At 31.8% G+C, this 19,851-nt stretch overlaps 1 protein-coding gene across 1 annotated transcript; it reads right to left on the bottom strand.

Annotated features, from left to right (window-relative positions):
* Window positions 1–11,562: 11,562 nt before the first annotated feature.
* LOC114756684 (serine decarboxylase-like) lies at window positions 11,563–17,683 on the bottom strand. The gene is made up of 6 exons (XM_028945625.1): window positions 17,576–17,683; window positions 17,053–17,284; window positions 15,918–16,103; window positions 15,692–15,833; window positions 14,717–15,300; window positions 11,563–11,704 (listed from the first exon to the last, which is right to left on the bottom strand). Exons 1-6 carry the CDS (start codon window positions 17,634–17,636, stop codon window positions 11,677–11,679), a joined length of 1,233 nt encoding a protein of 410 aa, XP_028801458.1. The 5' UTR covers window positions 17,637–17,683; the 3' UTR covers window positions 11,563–11,676.
* Window positions 17,684–19,851: the final 2,168 nt, after the last annotated feature.

Here is a 19,851-nt window from a genome sequence, read left to right as displayed (position 1 = left end):
AATCATACATGATCATGTGTTTTATTTTTTTTTTCATGTAGATTTATAATTAAATAATATTATTAGTATTTTAAAATAGAACATGTAACTTGATAGATATATGAAAAACTTACTGTAAGTACTATGGTTTCTAGAATTCTGCTCAAAGGATTGCAATATAAATTTCTGGCCCACATTATGATCATAAAACCACGAGGACCATACATATTGATTAGGCGCCTAAAAATTTGTACGGGAAACCAAAACTCTGTTAAACAATTAAACATTTCTCTTCGTACGCAATATGAGGACGTCAGGTATGATTTTTTGTTTTTTTTCCCAGCAAAGTTAGGTAAGAACATGAAAAAAAAAATTGCTTAGAAAGACACTAAAATAACCCAAATTCTTATTTGAGGTTGTTGAATTTATCAAATCTCTAATTAGATCATATGATCCAAAGAGGTATTTTAAAATTTATAAAATTATTCTAATGTCCTTTTTATTAGAAACCCAGAGAAATGATAATTTTCTATCATTTCAAGTTATTAATTTAAAATTAAAGCATGTTAACACCATAATTGAACTTGTTAATTTTCAAAGTTTTGTCGTTGTCATTTTTTATTCAAAAAATTATTTTAAATACGTTTTAAAGACAGAAAATTTTAAATTTAAAATTAAAACATGTTAACTTGGAAATGTAACATGTTACTTTTCAATGTTATATTGTGATCAAATTTTATACAAAGGCTTACTGTAAGTGTTATGGAGACCTAAAGCTATGAATCTATAACTGAAACTTGTTAATTATGTAATTAAACTTATTGATTTTCAAGATTATATTGTGATCAAGTTTTATTCAAAGAGTTATTGTAAGTGTGCTATGGAGATAGAATATTATTAACTTAGAATTGAAATGTATTAACTATGAAATGAAATATGTTAATTTATAATTCTCTTTTGGTTTCTAATGAAATGGGTGTTAGAGCTGTTTCATAAAATTTTAAAATCTCTCTGTATTGTATGATCTGATTAGAGATTTGATAAATTTAAGGGAAAAGTAATCTACAGGTCCTTATATTTTCATTCTGTTTTTAATCAGGTCCCTCTAAATTTTTCATTTTTTATTAGATCCTTGAAGTTATCTCTGTTAGAAGTGTTAATCCTTCCGTCTAGAACTGTTAAAAGATGGCCTCAAACAACGTTAAGACATGGTGAGTTTGGCTGAAAAGCATCCAGGTGTTAAAGAAGGATTGGACAAGTATTATCCTTTGACCCAAAAGAACTCTAGTGGCCAATGAGTCTTTCCCTTCCGTAAGCATGTGGGCAAGGTATGATTCGGTATGAAATTGTAAACAATGAAGTTTTTGTTCTCCTCTTGCATATATAATCCTCTCAGACCTCATGGATATTTTTGCATCACCCTTCCAAGTACTTCCACTTCCACTGCAAATTTCATCGCTGTCGCTCTGGTCGTCGTCTTCTGTTGCTTCACTGCTATCTAAAATCATGTACAATTCATATATATATATATATATAAATGTTTAATAATTGAATATGGCTTAGTTATAGAAATCAGAATGAAAGATGCAAGATATATGAAGATTATATATACTTATTCGATCCCCATCAACACTTCCAAATCCACCATATCTTCTGGTTTTTGAGAAGAATTTCCATATCACGGCAATCATTATCTCCAAAGCACAAAAACTTAAACTGCAAAACGCTTTTTCGAGTGTCGAGATGGCTTTGAGCATATTTTGAGCATTGTCACCCGAAATTGCTGTTCAACGCAGTCATAAGATGGGAGAAACTTCACAAGTGATACTGCATCAACATCCAACGTGCGCCTAACTTGTCTGTTGTTTGGTTCAACTCCTCTTGGGTGGGATGGATTAGATGGAGATGGGCCTCTCCCTTGTCAAGCCGGATAATGATCCTGATGATATAGCTCCAGCGACTTGAATGATGATAAGGGTAATGATATCCTTGGAGAGCCGGAAACCCTAATGGCAATGGCGGAAAGGAGAAATTTTACTTTGAAGTGAAATCACTCAAAGCATAAATGACTGTCACATCAAAAACCCCAAATGCTGGAGGCTAAAGGAATGGGGACCATTGGAAGATTGCTACGAACATTCATGGAATACGGTTGCCGTCATGGCCTCACTTCAACGGCCGTTAGGAGGCGTCTTTTGTGTTTTAATAGTTTTTAGACGGAGGGATTAATTCTTGTGACAGAAATAAGTTTAAGGATCTAATAAAAAAGAAAAAATTTAGAGGGACCTGATTAAAAACTGAATGAAACTAAAAGGATTAGCATATTACTTTTCCCTAAATTTAATGACCTAAATAAAAATTTGAGTTATTTAAATGTCTTTTTAAGGAATTTTTTAAGAGGGGATATCACGTAATATATATAACGATATGTAATATAATACATAATATTCGAATCTAAATATTAACGTGCTTGTATATATATTTATACGCACATCAATATATATTAAAATATAAAACATAATATTGGTTTATATATGAGTATCATATTCTTAATTTTTTTAAAACATAAATTATGCGATGTAATTAATATAATATTATTAATACAATATATTTATGTATTTTTTATAAACGTAATATATTTATATATATATGTATTATACTTTTAATATTTATTGAATATATTAATAAATATTTTAACATATAATTCATATCCTAAAAATAATAAATAATACATATATAAACATAATGTTAATAATAGATCTTATCATATGTATTATGTTTTCCTTATTTAAAAATTTATTTTTATTTTAAGTAATTATATAATTTTTAAAAAGGTTATTAATATATTTTTACATTATAATCTAATTTTTTATTTTGTTAATTATAAATTTATAGACAAAACATAGATTATATTTATTATTTATATTTATATTTCAAGACACTATGAAAAAAGTATCTGGATCTTCTGCTCATCTTTTCTCTCTTTTTCTTTCTCCTCATCCTATCCCCAACATTGGATTAAAAAATTCACGGTTGGGATTTAATATCATATAAAATCACGGTTAAAATATTACATAAAAATAAATAAATAAATTTAAAACATTAACATTTCTAAACATTTCACAATTTTAATACTTTAAAGTGGAAAAGATAATTGTGTTATAAAATATTGAATCCCACCCATTCAGTTTTTTTTTTTTTCAATCAATGATATAGGGATGGGATGAAGGGAAAGAAAAATGAGAGAAATGATGAGGAGAGCATGAAAATCCAAATTGAAAAAATAATACTCCTCTGCTCTTTAATATAAGACCTATTTAACTAATTTGATTAAATTAAAAAATTTAGGTAAGTTAGTTAATTATAATAAATATGACTTGTTTTTCCTAAAACACCATAATTATCTTTTTTAATATCCTTGCTCCCTCACTTACTTGATTATAGTTGATGGAGTATAGGGGTAATTTAAAAAAAACTGATTAAATATGAGAAAGAAGTTTTATATTTAAGATCAAAATTAACTTAACAATTATGTCCTACGTTAAGGACCGGAGGAGTATAACATCACATAAATATATTTACTATTTTTTTGGCCAAAAAAGTGTTATTGTTTCTCAAATCTTATTTATAAGAATATCTTGATTGAGTAGCAAGAGGATATGGAAATGTCATTCGACCTAAGATATCTTCCCTCCTTCCCTATGGGTGAGAGTGAAAGAAATTGGAGTGTGAAGACATGTACATACTGACACACACACACAACATATTAAATTTTGCATATCAAATTGGCGGAACAATTGTTTTTAAGTAGACACATAATAAGGACATACATACATATACATATATGTGTGTGTAGATACAAGGCCTTTTAATTGAAATATAGATTTAAGCATAAAGCTTTGAAAATGGAATGTCATTGCCTTGTTTTATTTTTTTAATGATAAATAACACATTTAATTTAAGATATTAAACATTAGATTCAATCCAAGAGAAAATTACATTCGTTGATGATAAAAAATTATTTTAAGAAGTGATACTTTTAGCGTCAATCATAAAAAGTCATTATTAAATGTGTGACATTTAGTAGTGATAATTAAAGTTGCTACTAAAATTCGAAACTGAGAGTCTGAGTTTTAGCGATGACTCCAAAAAATTGTTGTAGCAACTAGAAAGTCTATTTTTAGTAGCTTCTTTTTTGGAGTCACTATTAAAAATCATATTTTCAACGATGACTATTATAGTAGCTAAAAAAAACAAAATCAAACTTTCAATTACTTAAAGTCAAGTTTCAGCAACAACTTTTTAGAGTCGCCTTTCAAAGTCATAGTTGAAGGTCAGTTTTTTCATAGTGATATACAAGCCTCATATTGACATACCTCACTTTTCTTACTTTGAAGAACAACAAAGACAATTTTTGAACTACTCAAATCATTTTTTGTTCTAGAATTCATAAACAATTCAAACTTCAATTTAATTACCAAGGCACCCATTGGTAACCCTCATGAATTTTACAAACTTCACAAAAAATAATAATCAATTCTGGACAAAATCAAAATGAAGTTATTTAAAAGTCTCTAATTGAAGCTCTACACGACCTCTGTGTAGCAAAAATATAGTCAGCCCAAGTCCAATGTTTGATTCCTTGAAAATCCTTGCTTGAAACTCTAGAATCCACTTTCTTCGTCTTGCTAAAACATGAAACCAAGAGAAGATTTAGAGATTAGAAGTGGTCTTGAGCTAAGAAACTAAAAGAGATGGAAGATTTGACATCAAACTTACCTACATCCTCTTGAATCTTCATCTTCCTCTTCTTCTTTTCCCTTCTTTCTCTCCTCACTTCTCACTTTCGGTTTTTTCGTTCATTTTCTAATTTGGCCAACTTAAATGGGAGGGAATGGGGGAAGTAACTTTTTATCACATTCACATCTTTCGACGACAACATCTCCATAAAAATTATTACTTTTATTGACTCTATCATGATTAATGGACCATAATTCATCTTCATTTCTTTAATTTCCTTCTTGCAGATCGCGCCAGAATTGTACTTGAAGGAGGCCAGAATTTTCTTGCTAAATTCTCATCTTTTCCGACAATATGAGATTAATACTTTTTGAAGATTCCTTAAAATCATCACATGACCAATGTAAGACCATAAAAAAATTCACATTTATTAGGGAGTAATTCCTTAGTTTCTTCCCTCAGTTTTAAATTTGATCTTTAAATTTTTTTTCCCATAATTTCACTACAAAAAACTTGATTTTTGTTGTCGCTAAAAGTTTTCAGCAGCGACATCCAAGTTGTTGTCGTAGCGACTATCGTTGAGACTTAGCCGCTAAAAGTATTCCCGAAGAAAATAAGACCACCATCGACTACCACCATATCATTTCCAGTCACCCACCATGTCACTGCTGGTCATATAATATCCTAATTTTTATATCTCTAATATTTAAACAAATTTTTATTTAGAATAGATAGATGTTAAATATATATAAGCAATTAAAATAATTAAATTATATGTATTTGTGTATATGTATAAAAATATATATAAATAGACGAATAAGATAACAATATTAAGAAGTCCCACATTGACTAAATGATGGGAAGATAGATAAAATACCAATATGAGAAGTTCCACATTGACTAATTACTAGAGTGAAGGAGTTTGAGGAGCTTATACATAGGAGGTGGTGGGTGAAGCTTGAAGTAAGTAAACAATTTTCATATATATCTAAGTAGTTTAAAAAAAGTGTTAGTTTTGAGTTTATTAATTGTTGGATCAGACTAAAATTTGGTCAGCCTATTTGGGACATCCAACTTTTCAATTTCAATGGTTGGATCGTCAATCTAATCTTTGAGTTACAAGTTATTAGGTATGTTTTTAGCTTATTTTTTTAAGATTTTGTAGATAGAGTCCTAACTAGTAAATTAGTATTTTTAAATTCATTCACCATTAGATCTACCTGTAATTTGAAGAATGGAATCATGATAGATAGGAAATTAAATTTAATAGTTAGATCAATGAGTTAACTTCTGTAGTGAGAATAACCTAATTCGCATTAAATCTATTTATCTAAGTCTTTCGAAGACAGAACATAAGTTATAAATTGGGGTTTTTCTATCTAGGCTATAAATTTGGTGATTCTAATGATGGAATTTAATAATCAAAGGATAATATAAGTTAAGAATATCGAGGAATTGAATCTAAATCCTTATATATATGCTCTTACCCCAAACCTTAGAAAAAGACCTTTGAGCTAGAATTTTGAGTAACAGTTGAAGGTCTTAGAGAGAGAGAGAGTTAAATGCTAGAAATTTGTGAGTAGTTTACTCTAATATTGTAGAGATAATGTTTTGATTTCATTTGTAGATATAAACACTATTATAGCATTTTCAAGTGTGGGTTTCATTTGTATTTGACTGTTAGTTAGAAGCCCTGGTAACTAAATTTGTATTTGTTATATGCTCTGGTATGAGGTTGGTGAGTGATTTTATAACCAATTTTTGTATACGTATATTATTTTTATATGAACTGTCTTATGGGATGCTATTTTGAAAAGGGTTTGAAGTCATTTGTGTTGTTAGAAATTAATAATTATGACTATGAGATATTATTTTGAAATTTGTTTGATTATGCATACAAATGTGTTATTGTGAATCTTATGCATCTAGTTTGGTTGGAGAAAGGAGATAATTGGAGTACGCAGATACACACACACACACACACACATCCCACATGATATTGGCTTCCATACAGAGCTCTATAGTTGGCCATTAGTATTGTCCCACTAGTTCTTTAAGGGGAGACCCATGGTCCACCAAGTTCTCTATGGTTTGTGGCTGGTCCACATCACTCGTGTGGTGATCTCATAAAAGTATCCAATCAAATGAAAAGAACTTAACCTATAGGTCAAGTCGGTGAAAATAAGAAGATATAAGGATGGATTTGGGTTCACGGGTTACATATAACATAGAATCTTCATTAATATTTATATCTTTTAGACAAATGAAAAGTATGTTATCCCTTGTGATATTATCAACTGCATGAGACTAGCTGAAATATCTGATTTATATGGTCATTATAAGTTTAACTGTCAAATAAATGATATTGTGAGTTTACGGTTAAATAAATGATTATTGATTTATTAACACTGTGTATCCCACCTGACACCTCACTAGCCTATGCTAGTGTGTGTGATAGGTAGGGATTTAGTTATTGAATCCCAATTGTTTAACATTTTCTAGGTGAAAGCTTTAGAGGAAGGACATCAAGGAAGGCTCAAAAGGAGTAAAGCTACATTAGCGACTTGTAGCATCTTCTTGATTTATGAGTTATGTTGTTTTCTGTATATCGCCATCTTAGGACAAACTATGTTTAATTGATTCATGTATTATTATGTTCTTGTATCCTTTGATTTGTATTGTTATGGTATGCATGCTGCTAGTTGGCCAGAGGCCTAGGATTGCATATGATTTGTTTATTATGAATTTATTAAAATATGAATTAAGATTTAATTCTTATTATTTTGATTTATAAGCTATATAATATGTTGTTTTATAATTATATTAGATGAGATTAATCCTTTTTAACATGATTTGCTTTTGAATGAGTTAAGGAAAGTTTTTTTATCTATGATAAGATGTATGATTAGATGCTGTTCTTTTCTATCACAGATGACCTTTTATATAATAGGTTAGCTTATATGATTGTGATAAATTTTAGTTTGCCTGGTTTGATTATAAAAATATTTTAAATTATTTTTTCAAGTTGCTCTAAAAAATTAGATTTATTAGTTTATTTAGAAAGGTTGTTTAAGGTCACCTACTAGATGTCGCCACGTCACTCGCCACCTCGCCTATGCCACATGTCCACACCTCGATGCTCCACATTACCAACTGAATATTATCACCATAAATATGACCCTTTTATGACTTGAACTCCTAATCACCTCCTTCTGTGTCCCTTCTTCTTGCCATTAAGCTGGAATGATTTTGGTAATAAAATAAAACTTGCTTTCCTAATGCAGCATGCTCACAGAGACACTCTGAAAAAGACATTGCAATCATAATATCCAACAACGTGCTAAACATAGTCGCAACAATGAACTGAAAATGGGATCATACTCCCATATAATCAACGCTCAAGATTACAACTCAATTCAAATCGCAATGTTCATTTTAACAGAAGATTACAACGTGCATTCAGTCTCAATATACAAATTAACATTCCTAACATAGGAAGTCATAAGGCGCAAAATAGGAAATGAATTAAACTGAACTAAACTACCCTATTTTGTGTTCTGAAACTCAAGCCAAGCCTCAACCTGGAAGGGTAACGAACTCAACCTCTCATGTTGTCAACCATTGCTTCAACGATCATATTGAATATTTTGATCATATTACACTACGGACTACCATGGAAGTTGAGGCGAAGGGACTGATTGGAGTGGTTAGTGTTCGGCTTCAATGAAATGAAGGATGAGACGGTGACAAAGGGAGGAGGTGGAGGAAGATGGGTTTTTGGGTCGTGAAGATGGAGATGGATTCAAAGATTGTGCTTGTGCCCTAATTGCCAAAATGGTGTGCATTGATTTGGGCATCTTTTGTAATTTGTGAAATCTATAGCAACTTTTTGGCTCCTCAACTGTCTTTCATTTGTTTTTTTTTAGCTTTTCATTTTAATTTACCAACAATAAAATTCAAGATAATGTAATATCATGTATTCTAAATATCAATTAATTAGAGTAAATTATAAAAATAAGACATTTTTTCCCTTTAAGCTTTACTTTAATGCAATCAATTTCTAATTCAAATTAATTACAATATAATTAAGCTCAATTTAATTGATAAAATCTCCCAAATTATTTTTTTTAATTACTCCGATAAAAACTTCTTCTTCTTCTTCTTCTTCTTTTTTGCTGAGTCTAACATCATTTTGTAATAGCACACTAACATAAGAATACATCAATATATCCCTAGTCATTCTGTCGTAGCCCTAGTATTATTCCAAAAATTAATAGGAAAACAAGCCTCTTCTATGAGTAACGGAAGAGAAAAAGATGAACAAAATATCTAATTCTCCCTCTGTAAGCTATTGGAAATGGAAATAAAGTGAACTAAACAAAGAAAGGCAATAACTTTCTTTACAGTCAAGAGGCTTGCCTACGTGATTTAGGATGAGGGAAGGAAAGAGAGAGAAAATAGAGGAGGGAGGAACTAAAAGGAAGAAAGGAAAGAAAATCAAAAAAGAGAAAACATATTCAAATATCAATATTATTCAATTCATAATTTAAAAAATTACAATATAAGCACCAAACAACCTAAATCTAAGTTAAGCTTCAAAGAAAAGAAATTATAAAGATAAGAAACACTGCTAAATAGGAAGTAATCTTATAAATATAAACCTAATCTAAATTATAACTAAAAATGTTAATAAAAATAATAATAAAATTAACAATAAATCTTTCATCATAAAGGGCAGATTTCATAAAATTATTTTTTTTCTAAATGTTTAGATGAGTTGGGATGTGAGACTTGTCAAGGTCAAAGTATACTTCCAGGCTCAAAAAATACTTATAAGTGTACGTACAGATTATCCACAACAAGGTCCTTCTATTATATTATCAGAGGGATTCAATTGTGAATTATGATCCAACATTGTACTAATTGGACCTTTATTCATTGTTAGTATATATTATATTCAATTACTGAGTCAGAAGTGGCTGACAAGTCGGATCCGAACCTCTCAACGGCCATTTTCTCAACGTCCCTTAGAATCTTTAAATCCTGTCCGTTAAGATAATCATATGGCTCATGGTTTGCCACATCATTAGACTATTATAATATGCATCTGAACCATTTATTTCAAATTAATCTCAGGCGTCCATTTTCAGGATCTTCACAGCCTGTTCAGAATGCATCAAATGCGAAGAGAGCGTCGACCTCCGACAAACTGTAGCTAAGAGTCGAGCAAAGCCTCAAATGCAAACACATTCAGATAAAAACTGTTTCTTTTATCCATAAAACATGATAACCTTTGATTTCTTTTCAATAGCCAATGTCAAAAAAAATCTCTATTATAGGAATGGATTTTATCTCCATTATAGGAATGGATTTTAGTTTGAACAGAAAAGAAAACAGAACCGAATGAAACTAGAAGTCCAATCAATGAGCACTAGAGAAATAAATTACTAAAGTAGAACGAAGAGATTGATCATAACAAAAGACGAAGATGAATTTAGGATAAACTTTGCACTAGATCAAGCAGAAAACCAATGACAAACTCCTGTCCAGATGTTGGAAAAATTCTCTCTCTAAAGACACCGAATCTCGTTCACATAATTAGAAAGCATTCAGCCAATTTTTTCAATATGGATAATTTTTTATTTTTCCATCTTCTTAAAAGAAAAAACCCAAAGCCCACTCATAATAACAAAAATGGTTCTGCAGATGATACTTTCGTTTGAGCTTCCCTTTGCTTTGATCCCCCTGTTCAAGTTTAGCAGCAGCGACACCGAGATGGGACCTCACAAGAATTCTATGGAGATTGCCTAACTATAAGCACTCAACAGTCAAAGAATGAGGAAGAGAGGGATAGAGAAGAAGGGCGGAGATAGAGAGGAAGAGGTGTAAGGTAGACTAGGTAATGACGGGGCTTCCCATCTGCGTCGGAAATCCCTGTTTAGGTCACCGAAGGAGTTTGACTTCAACGAGTCGGCCTTGTAATGAATTTGGCAAACAGGACGTGATGGCCCAGACGCGATTACAGAAGCTTCGTGATGTGGCTTTTTGTGAGCTCTTAGATGAATTGGATGGATAGGATTTAAAGATTCTGAGGGATGCTGAGAAAATGGCCGCTGGGAGGATCCGGATCCAGCTGACAACCCTGTATACCAAACCCTCCCCAACCTTATTGTGGTCTCTAGACTGGGGGCCCCTTGACTCTTCAATATTCTGGCCCATATTAGCTTTTTTGTTTCTTGATATTGGGCTTCTTTCGTAGACATCTTCGGCCTATTGATAAAATGGGCTCATCGCATCCAATACTATATAAAAACAAAAACAGGCTTTTGTAGTCTACGTATGGTATTACTTCAAAGAAAAATAGCCGCAAAAATACACTGAACTGAAAAAATAGCCGCAAATCTTATTAAAATGGGCGTAGTACAACTTTTCAGTATTTTTTGTGTTTCATTTTTTTAAAATCACCTAGGGTAGTGCCTAAAGCTCTAAGTGCTACCACTAGTTGACTTTTTAAATTGCTGTGTGGGAAAAAAAAATGAAAGGGGAGAAGAGGAAAGAGGAGAGGAAAACAATAAAGAAAAGATGGGAGCAAGACAGGCAAAATGGAGAGATAGAGAACTCAGTATACTCGTTATTCAAATAATCCAAAGATCTAACACATTAGGGCCATTTATATAACTCTACATACAATTATTTGAAAAAAAATAAATTTAAAATAATCTTTAAAAAAATCATGATGGAAAAAATCTGATGTAAAAGTAGACCTATTACATCAGTCGCCTCATTAACAGACGTAAAAAATCTGGCTTTCAATGTTGCTTTTGTATTATATATGAAGAAAGCAACATCTTGTGAGAAGTACAGGCACAAGTCTCAGCACCAATATCCTCAGAAATGCAAGGAGGCTCCCTTTGCCTATTATTATCTTGGTACCAAACTAACCGATTCTTCAGAAACTCACTCACAAATGAGTCCAACATTTCCAGTGACACATGTTGCATCACGACCACATGTCATATGTTCCCTTTGATAGCCAAGCTCCACTTGTGAGCAAACACATCATCTTGAGGCCTCTCGAACACGACAGCGTTGCTGGACTTGTTTAGCAACGGTCCAATGCCATGGTCTCTCAAGGAATTTTGAAGTTAGATCACTTTCTTGATGCATTCCTGAACTTTTTGTTGAAGGCCCTTCAAATCTTTCTTCTTGAGATCATACCAAATTAAGATGGCGCCATGGCCTCCTCGACTTCCTGAGATGGTGTTGTCTTCTGAAGCGATGTATTCCCACTTGTTCCCTTGAGAGAAAATCAACGTGTTTTAAACAAGTTATAAGAATGCCACAAGGCATTGGACAGCCCAGAAACTCGAGGCCAAAAATAGTAACGCTTACAGTGGGTTTCTTGAAAGAAATATTTGGTGCCTGTACGTTCAATATGTAATGTACTACCATTCCTGGTCCTGAATGCTAGTTGACTAATTTGAGTATATTAAGAAATATCATTAAATTAGTTATTTGTAATAAATAGGTATTATTTTTTTAAAATATCTTTACTAATCAATTGTATTAAATAGAAATATCATCACTACAATGACTACTTTAAAAAAAAAAAAAGATAAATATGAGAGACAAAGTGAATTAAGGTCTTATATTTAGGACCAAAATAAAAGTTAAATAAACTCTTATATTAAGAATAGAGGTAATATATATTAAGTTACTTATCATAAGAGCTATGAGAAGCGTGTTAATTACTTTAAATTTTGTGTTATAATGTTAGTTGGAAATTTGTATTTCATTTCGTGTGTACTTATACTCACTCTAACATCAAAAGGTAGCATCATTCCAAACAGTGCGGCATCACAATGAATGTGGAATCGATATTGTGTGAAACCACAATCCTCAATTGACTGTAGTACAAGATTAAGGTCATCAATGGCTCCCTTTACGGTAGTCCCCACAACGGGACAACACTCATTATATATAGAGAGAAAGAATGAGAGAGAGAGAGAGAGAGAGAGAGTAGGAAAAAGACCTATGTTTAGGTTGATTATGGCTGGTTTGCCCTTATTTGCAAGAAGTGACTTCTTTAGTTCGTTAGTCAATCCCACCTGAGATTATAGTTCCAAGTACTGCACATTTGGCTCCAAGTCTTGCTGCTTTCAACACCGAATAATGCGAGTCCCTTGATGTGTAAATAATTCCATCGGACTATAGTTCCTTCCTGTTTTGCAAAAATATTTTTATCATTTGAATTTATAGAACTGGGGTTAAATATATTTATAACAACCTGAGGATTATAATTTGGAAGAATTGATATGAAGTCCCAAGAAAAGAACATAATTACTAAAAACTCCCAATCATAACATAGCAGCATATAATGACAAGTTTCAATATACTAAATGACAACAGCTCACTTGTCACTAAGACTTTTTGATAATTAATTTTTTTGGGATCTCATAGTAATTCTCCCCTCACTATATTACTCGAAAATCCAGTACATTACCCTAATAAGATCCTGTGGAAATTTTCTTCAGTTCCACCACTCGCAAGCATTATTCTGGAAATTAGTAGGAAAAGTTAGCACAAGAGCCTCTTCTATGAGTAACGGAAGAAGAAGAAAAAAAGGAATGGCGAGAAGAGAGAGAAAATAGAGGGGGGAAAAGAGGAAGCAACAAGCAACTAGACAAATTCAGGAGGGGAGAAAGGGAAGAAACTCAAAAAAGAAAAAAACATACTCATAATATCAATAAGAAACAATACTAAATGGGAAATAATTTTATAAATGTAAACCTAATCTAAATTATCACTAAAATCCTAATACAGATACTCCAACTTTGCTTTTGTTTCTACAATGTGGGCCGCTAACTCTTCAATATGCTGGCCCATATCACCTTATTTCTTCATACTGGGCGTCTTCTTTAGATATACTTGCCCCATTGATAAATTGGGCTCATAACGCCCAGTACTACATAAAAATGCTTCAGATACCAACAATAGTTATCAATGGGAGTTGGATCTAATGAAGAAAGTTAACTCCTTACAAAGTGGCGAATTGGATCATTACTGAGAAATATGCCAACATTTAGTACTCAATAGTGTATCGAATAGGATTATCTCTATTAGGAGAATACATTAATCTACCCTCCCACTAACAAGAGTTGATACAATTAATAAATAGTCGACTCACAATCTACAACATCATAAGTCCAAATACTACTGCTAATGTGTCTTTCTTCTCTCTTTTGATGACATGCCTCTTCATCTTCTTCTCCCTCTATCTTTCATGGCCTCTTTTAATCAAATTGTGCTTGAGTTGTGCTTCTGTCCTCTTTATGATTATCCTCCTCTTATCCCATATGATATAATGTAGATATATTACTTTGTTTTTTTTATTTAATTTGCTTCCTCCTCCTTCAGTGGCCATGGCACCTTCTTCTCTTTATATACTTTATAATATCTCCTGCAAAATAAAAAGGATTTGAATAGATTTTACAGAAAGATTCCTTTTTAATCTTATAATTAACTAAAAAGAGGAAAATATATCAAAGTTAATTAAATAGGCATAAGATGTTCATAAATTTAACAAAATATATTCTAAAATGTAATATATTTAATTATAAAATATTTGCTTATCACTTAACATAATCAAGAAAACTAATTGTGGTTTTCAACTTGTTTGGCAATAGTCTCTTGGGAAACGATATCTTTTTACTACTTGCCACCAGTGCAAAAACGACGAAAGAAAGGAGAGATAACAAAACACAAAAAAAAAAAAAAAAACAAGAAGAAAAAATGGGAGGAAACAAACGAAAATGAAGAGAGAGCAAAGGGAAGGGAATTAAGAGAGAGATAGAGCAATAAAATATGCTCTTTATTCAAATAATTCAAAGATCTAACAAATTAGAGGACCTTAGTGGTTATACAAATAACGTTACATACAATCATTTGAAATTAAAAAAAATAGGACTAGCTTTCAATGTTGATTTTGTATTATCAAGAAATCGTCGTCTTATGAAAAGCACAAGCACAATTCTCAACACCAATATCCTCAGCAACGCAAGGAGGCTTCATTTGCTTATTATTACCTTGGTACCAAGCACAACGATTCTTCACAAACTCACTCACAAACGAATCCAACATTTCCTGCGACACATGTTGCATCACAACCACATGTGATATATTCCCTTTGCTAGACAAGCTCCACTTGCGAGCAAACGCATCATCTTGAGGCCTCTCAAACACCACAGTGTTGCTGAACTTGTTTAGCAATGCTCCAATGCCGTCCTCTCTCAAGGAGTCTCGAAGGTAAATCGCTTTCTTGATGCATTCTTGGACTTCTTGTTGAAGGCCATTGAACACTTTCTTGTTGAGAGCATACCAAATGAAGATGGCAGCATGGCCTCCTCGACTTCCAGAGATGGTATTGTTTTTTGAGGGAATGTATTCTACTTTTTCGCTTGAGCGAAAATCAATGTGTTTTAAACGAGTTATAAAAATGCCACAAGGCATTGGACAGCCCAGGAACTTGTGGCCAGAAATAGTTATGCTTCCAATGGGTTTCTTGAAAGAAATATCTGGTGCCTGTACATTCAAAATGCGATGTTTTGAAACTTTACTTGGAGTATTTAATCTTTGAAAAATCATTAAAAAAATTGAAAATTGAATAATTTTTCGCTCATAAGCCATCAAAATGTTATTTACTTTATGCAGAATCTAATGATAAAAAGAAACTCAAAAAATTTGAGAAGGGCCGCAAAATTAGGAGGCAGCTAACTGTAACAAAAAATACCCCTAGTCCGTGTGTGCGGGTTCGCGGTTGTATATCTTGAACACAGTAATGTTAATCTCCAGTACAACCTAAAGCTGCAATTAAATTATGTTGTTCTATCCCATGCGCTTTAAATTGTGTTATAATATTAGTTGGATGTATATATTTGTATTTCATTTCATATTGTTATGTATATATACTCACGCGAACATCGAAAGGTACCATCATTCCGGATAGTGCGGCATCACAGTGAATGTAGAATCGATCTTGAGTGAAACCACAGTCCTCAAGTGATTGGAGCACAAGATCCAGGTCACCAATGGCTCCCTTTAAGGTAGTCCCTGCAGCAAGACAATACCCATTATATATTGTTATTCATGCGCGCGCGCACACACATATAGAAAGAGAGAGTAGGAGAAAAGACCTGTGTTTTAGGTTGATTATGGCTGGCTTGTCCTTGTTTGCGAGAAGTGACTTTAGTTCGTTATAGTCAATCTCACCTGAGATTAGAGTTCCCACTACCGCACACTTGACTCTAAGAAGTCTTGCTACTTTCATCACTGAATAATGCGAGTCCCATGATGTGTAAATAATTCCTTCGGGATGTAGTTCTCTCCTGTTTTATTGGTAAATAAACAAATAGATCTTTACATATAGAAAGGGGGGGAAAACTCAGTCTTATTTATCTCGATATTTTATCACTTGAATTTATAGAATTGAGGCAAAATAAATCTTTAACAAGTTTAAGATTAGAGTTGGAAAAAAAAGATAATAAAATACCCAAAAAAATGATAAGGACAATTTAGCCGGATGAATTTCAAAAACCCAAACAAGACCCTCTATACTATTTTAGAACTTTAAAACATTGTGAAATGACAACATTGTCTTTACTCTCAACGACTACTTTTGTATAATTATATATTGACCACTCTAGTTTTACTATTAACTACTTTTGTTTTCAAAGTTTTGATGATTACTTTTGCATATCTATTAACTACACAAGAGTAGTAATAACTAAGTAAAAATATTTACTAGATGTCCAACAACGCTTGATGCATTTTTTAAATTTTTGAAACAAAAATAGTTAATAGTAAAGTTATAGTAGTCAATAGCTAAGCAAAAGTAGTTACCAGAATTTTAAAAATAAAAATATTCAATCGAAATACTAAAATAATCAATAGCTAAATAAGAATAGTCATTGGAATTCTAAAAACAAATTTAGTCAATAGCTTTAAAACAGTATTCAAGACATGAGAAAGAGTAGTCACCAGAACTCCAACAACCAGTCACCAAAGTTTTAGTGACATGTCCCCAGAGCTCTGGCAGCTATAACCCTGCTAAAAGTGCTGAAGTGGCAATATTTTTGAAAAAAGAAAAAAAGGAAAAAAAGTGAACGGGGTATGTTTCAGTTCGTGAGATTTAAAAATTTCAAAATAGTGCAGGAGGTTTGATTTATAGTTTTAAAATTCACCCACACTGACTTGTTATTTAGTAATTTTCAGGATATTTTATTGTTTTTATCCCTTAGAATCGTCGCTTTACTTCTCAAAAATCTAGTACGTTACCCAACTAAGAGCCCGTGAAAATTTCCTTCAGTTCCACCAGTCGTAATATATCCCCAGTACTCATTCTTCTCTATTTTCCACAGTTCGGAAAACCAATGAAGTACGCACAGCTCAAATGGGTTTGAGTCAAGTGAATAACCGCTGCCTATAAATGGATCACCAGCGTTGTTCAAGTGTAAACGTAGTAACTTCTCGAGTGCATCGTAGTTGAAGTCTAGATTGGTTGGATAACCTGCGGACATACAATTAAAACTAGAATTAGAAACTCAAACTAGTAATGGTTGATATTTTCTTCTTCTTTGAATAGTTTTGACTTAGATAGATGTCCATTAGAGAGATTTGATAGGGTTTTAATCCGGCGTGAGACCGGCCACGAAACATGGACAAAGCTTAATTATTGTTTTATGGGATGTTGACGTACTTTTCCGCAGACAATATATACCATTTGAATTTTAAATCACTTGATCATATAGAGATTAAAACAAATTAAGAATATTTAAATTAAAGCGAAATAACAAATTACCTAAGAAATGATCTCTTGTGTGAGACATACGGTCGACATAGTCATCAATGACTTTATCCATTTCGGCGTCATCCACTCCGTTGAACTGAGAGATGGTAGGACTGATCATCGAATGTGCATTCTCTAGTGCAGCTTCCTCCATTTTCTTTTCTTCTTGGATTGGCTTGTCGGAGATAAATTTCAATGGCAAAATCTGCTTTCTTTATAAAGGCGTACGTAGTGTGATGTCAACAACGATGGGTCTACCAAACAAACAAAAGACTAGTAGGATGCGTGTCTAAGGCTTTTAGCCACCCAAAAAAAAAAAACTAAAAAAGGAGGCCGAAAGTAGTACTCTCTATAGACCTTATTATAAAAATCAACAAATTAATTCACGGGTACAAATAAACACAATTAAAAGTATTAAATTTGTTATAAAATTCAAGTGATTTTTAATATTCTCCTCATTAATTACGCTGAATTTCAACATTATATTAATTTATATTTCCTCACTACTCGTATTAAATATGGGCACCTACAAATAAATGTTTCATACTCAAATTATCAACGAGTCTTATAAAAAGGATAAAAAAAAATTTTTTTTAAGAAAAGAACTAGAGGGAAGGAATAAGGCTTTAAGGACTGCTGGGTTCGGTTTCGAAATAATACTAAAAGGTGTTTTATAACATGAAATAGTTAATAACAAACCATTTGAAAAGATACAATGTTTTGTCATATTAGGCATGCAGTTTATCAATAATCGAAAATTAAAATCTTCCTAGGCTTGTTTGGATTGGCGGTAGAGTGGCTTATTTTCAATTGAGCTTTTGAAAACTTAAGATTAGGTAAAGGTTAGATTGAGTAATTTAATTGATGTTTAGATTGACTTTGATGTTTAGATTGACTTTTATATATAAGTTTATAACAATAGAATTGTTTGGATTATAATTTGATTGTTAATCTTGCTTGTTTAATGTGATTTGTTGTTTGCTTGGATGGGGAAACTTGTGTTGTGGCATGGATTGGTTGAATAACATTGGTTTATGCTTTGGCCAAATGCATTGAATTATGCCATTGTGAAAGTGTTGATGTTCCTCTTTTAGCATGGCATTAAGCATGATTTTATGTGGTTGATTATGTCTTGCGGTATGATAACATGTCACATGATAACTTGCTTGATTTGCATGATAATTGTAATTCAAATGCTATTGAGATTTTATAGAAATCTCATCCCTCCTATGTTAAATTATGTTTGTATGACATGCCTAAATGTTGGAATATTAAATGGTATAATGTCATAAGAGTGTAGGAAAAAGGAAAATGGGAGATCAATTATAGAAAGTAACATTAGGGGATAGAATCTCCCTAAAAGAGGCTAAACTTGTGGCACATGAAATAATGAGTGATGATGCCTCTGTCGTTAATGCACTCAATTAAACTATGTCCTAATTAATTTGTAGTTCAAAATCGACCTAGGTCATTACTTCCAAGGAGCAATTTATGGGTTTCTTTAGATAAAAATTCAGGTCATAAAAAAATGCAATAAATTGGACCTAAACTAAAATGCAAAATTCTAATTCTAAATGGAAAATGCAAATGTCCTAAAATCTATATGAAAATTAAATTAAACTAAATAAATGCAATGCAATTTTTGGGGGGATTTTTTTTTAAAGGAAACAAAATTAAAATGATAAATGAAGAAAATTAATCAGGAAGCAAAGAAAATTAACAAATAAAAATGGAGAAGTTCTCTTCAAGTAAGGTAGAGGGAACAACTTAGGATTCGCATGGATTTAACTTTCATAATTTTAATTAGTTAATTAGACCAAAGGGAAGTGATAAGAGAGTGGAATTAAGAAACTTAATTACCTACTTGAAACAAAGGGAACCCTCAATTTCAAAAACCCTTAAATTATTAGAGAACTCATAACAGTATAAGGTTGGTTAATTAAGATTATTAAAACCAATGAAAAATAACTCAATTAATTTTGGAAATTATGTTTGAAATTATCCAATTAAACAATTAGACAATTAACCAAATTAATTAAACAATTAAGAGGCAAAAGGACCCAAATTTTGCAATTCAAACCAAATTGATAATTAAACTCATAATGAAAACTCAATTATAAATTCAATTAACAATGCAAAGGTTCTAAACATAAATTCCAACAAGTGTCTCAACACACATAAAATCCAAATATAAATCCAATCCAAGCATAAAGATGACAATCTAGAACTAAATTGTCTCACAAAATTACAACTTAAAATTATTTAAAACTAAATAACCTCAAGTCCTT

The sequence above is a fragment of the Neltuma alba genome, unplaced genomic scaffold (genome assembly GCF_004799145.2).
Source record: "Neltuma alba isolate B1F8T4 unplaced genomic scaffold, ASM479914v2 tig00010452_pilon, whole genome shotgun sequence".
Classification (NCBI taxonomy): domain Eukaryota; kingdom Viridiplantae; phylum Streptophyta; class Magnoliopsida; order Fabales; family Fabaceae; genus Neltuma; species Neltuma alba.
This window is presented reverse-complemented; position numbering and strand designations above follow the sequence as displayed.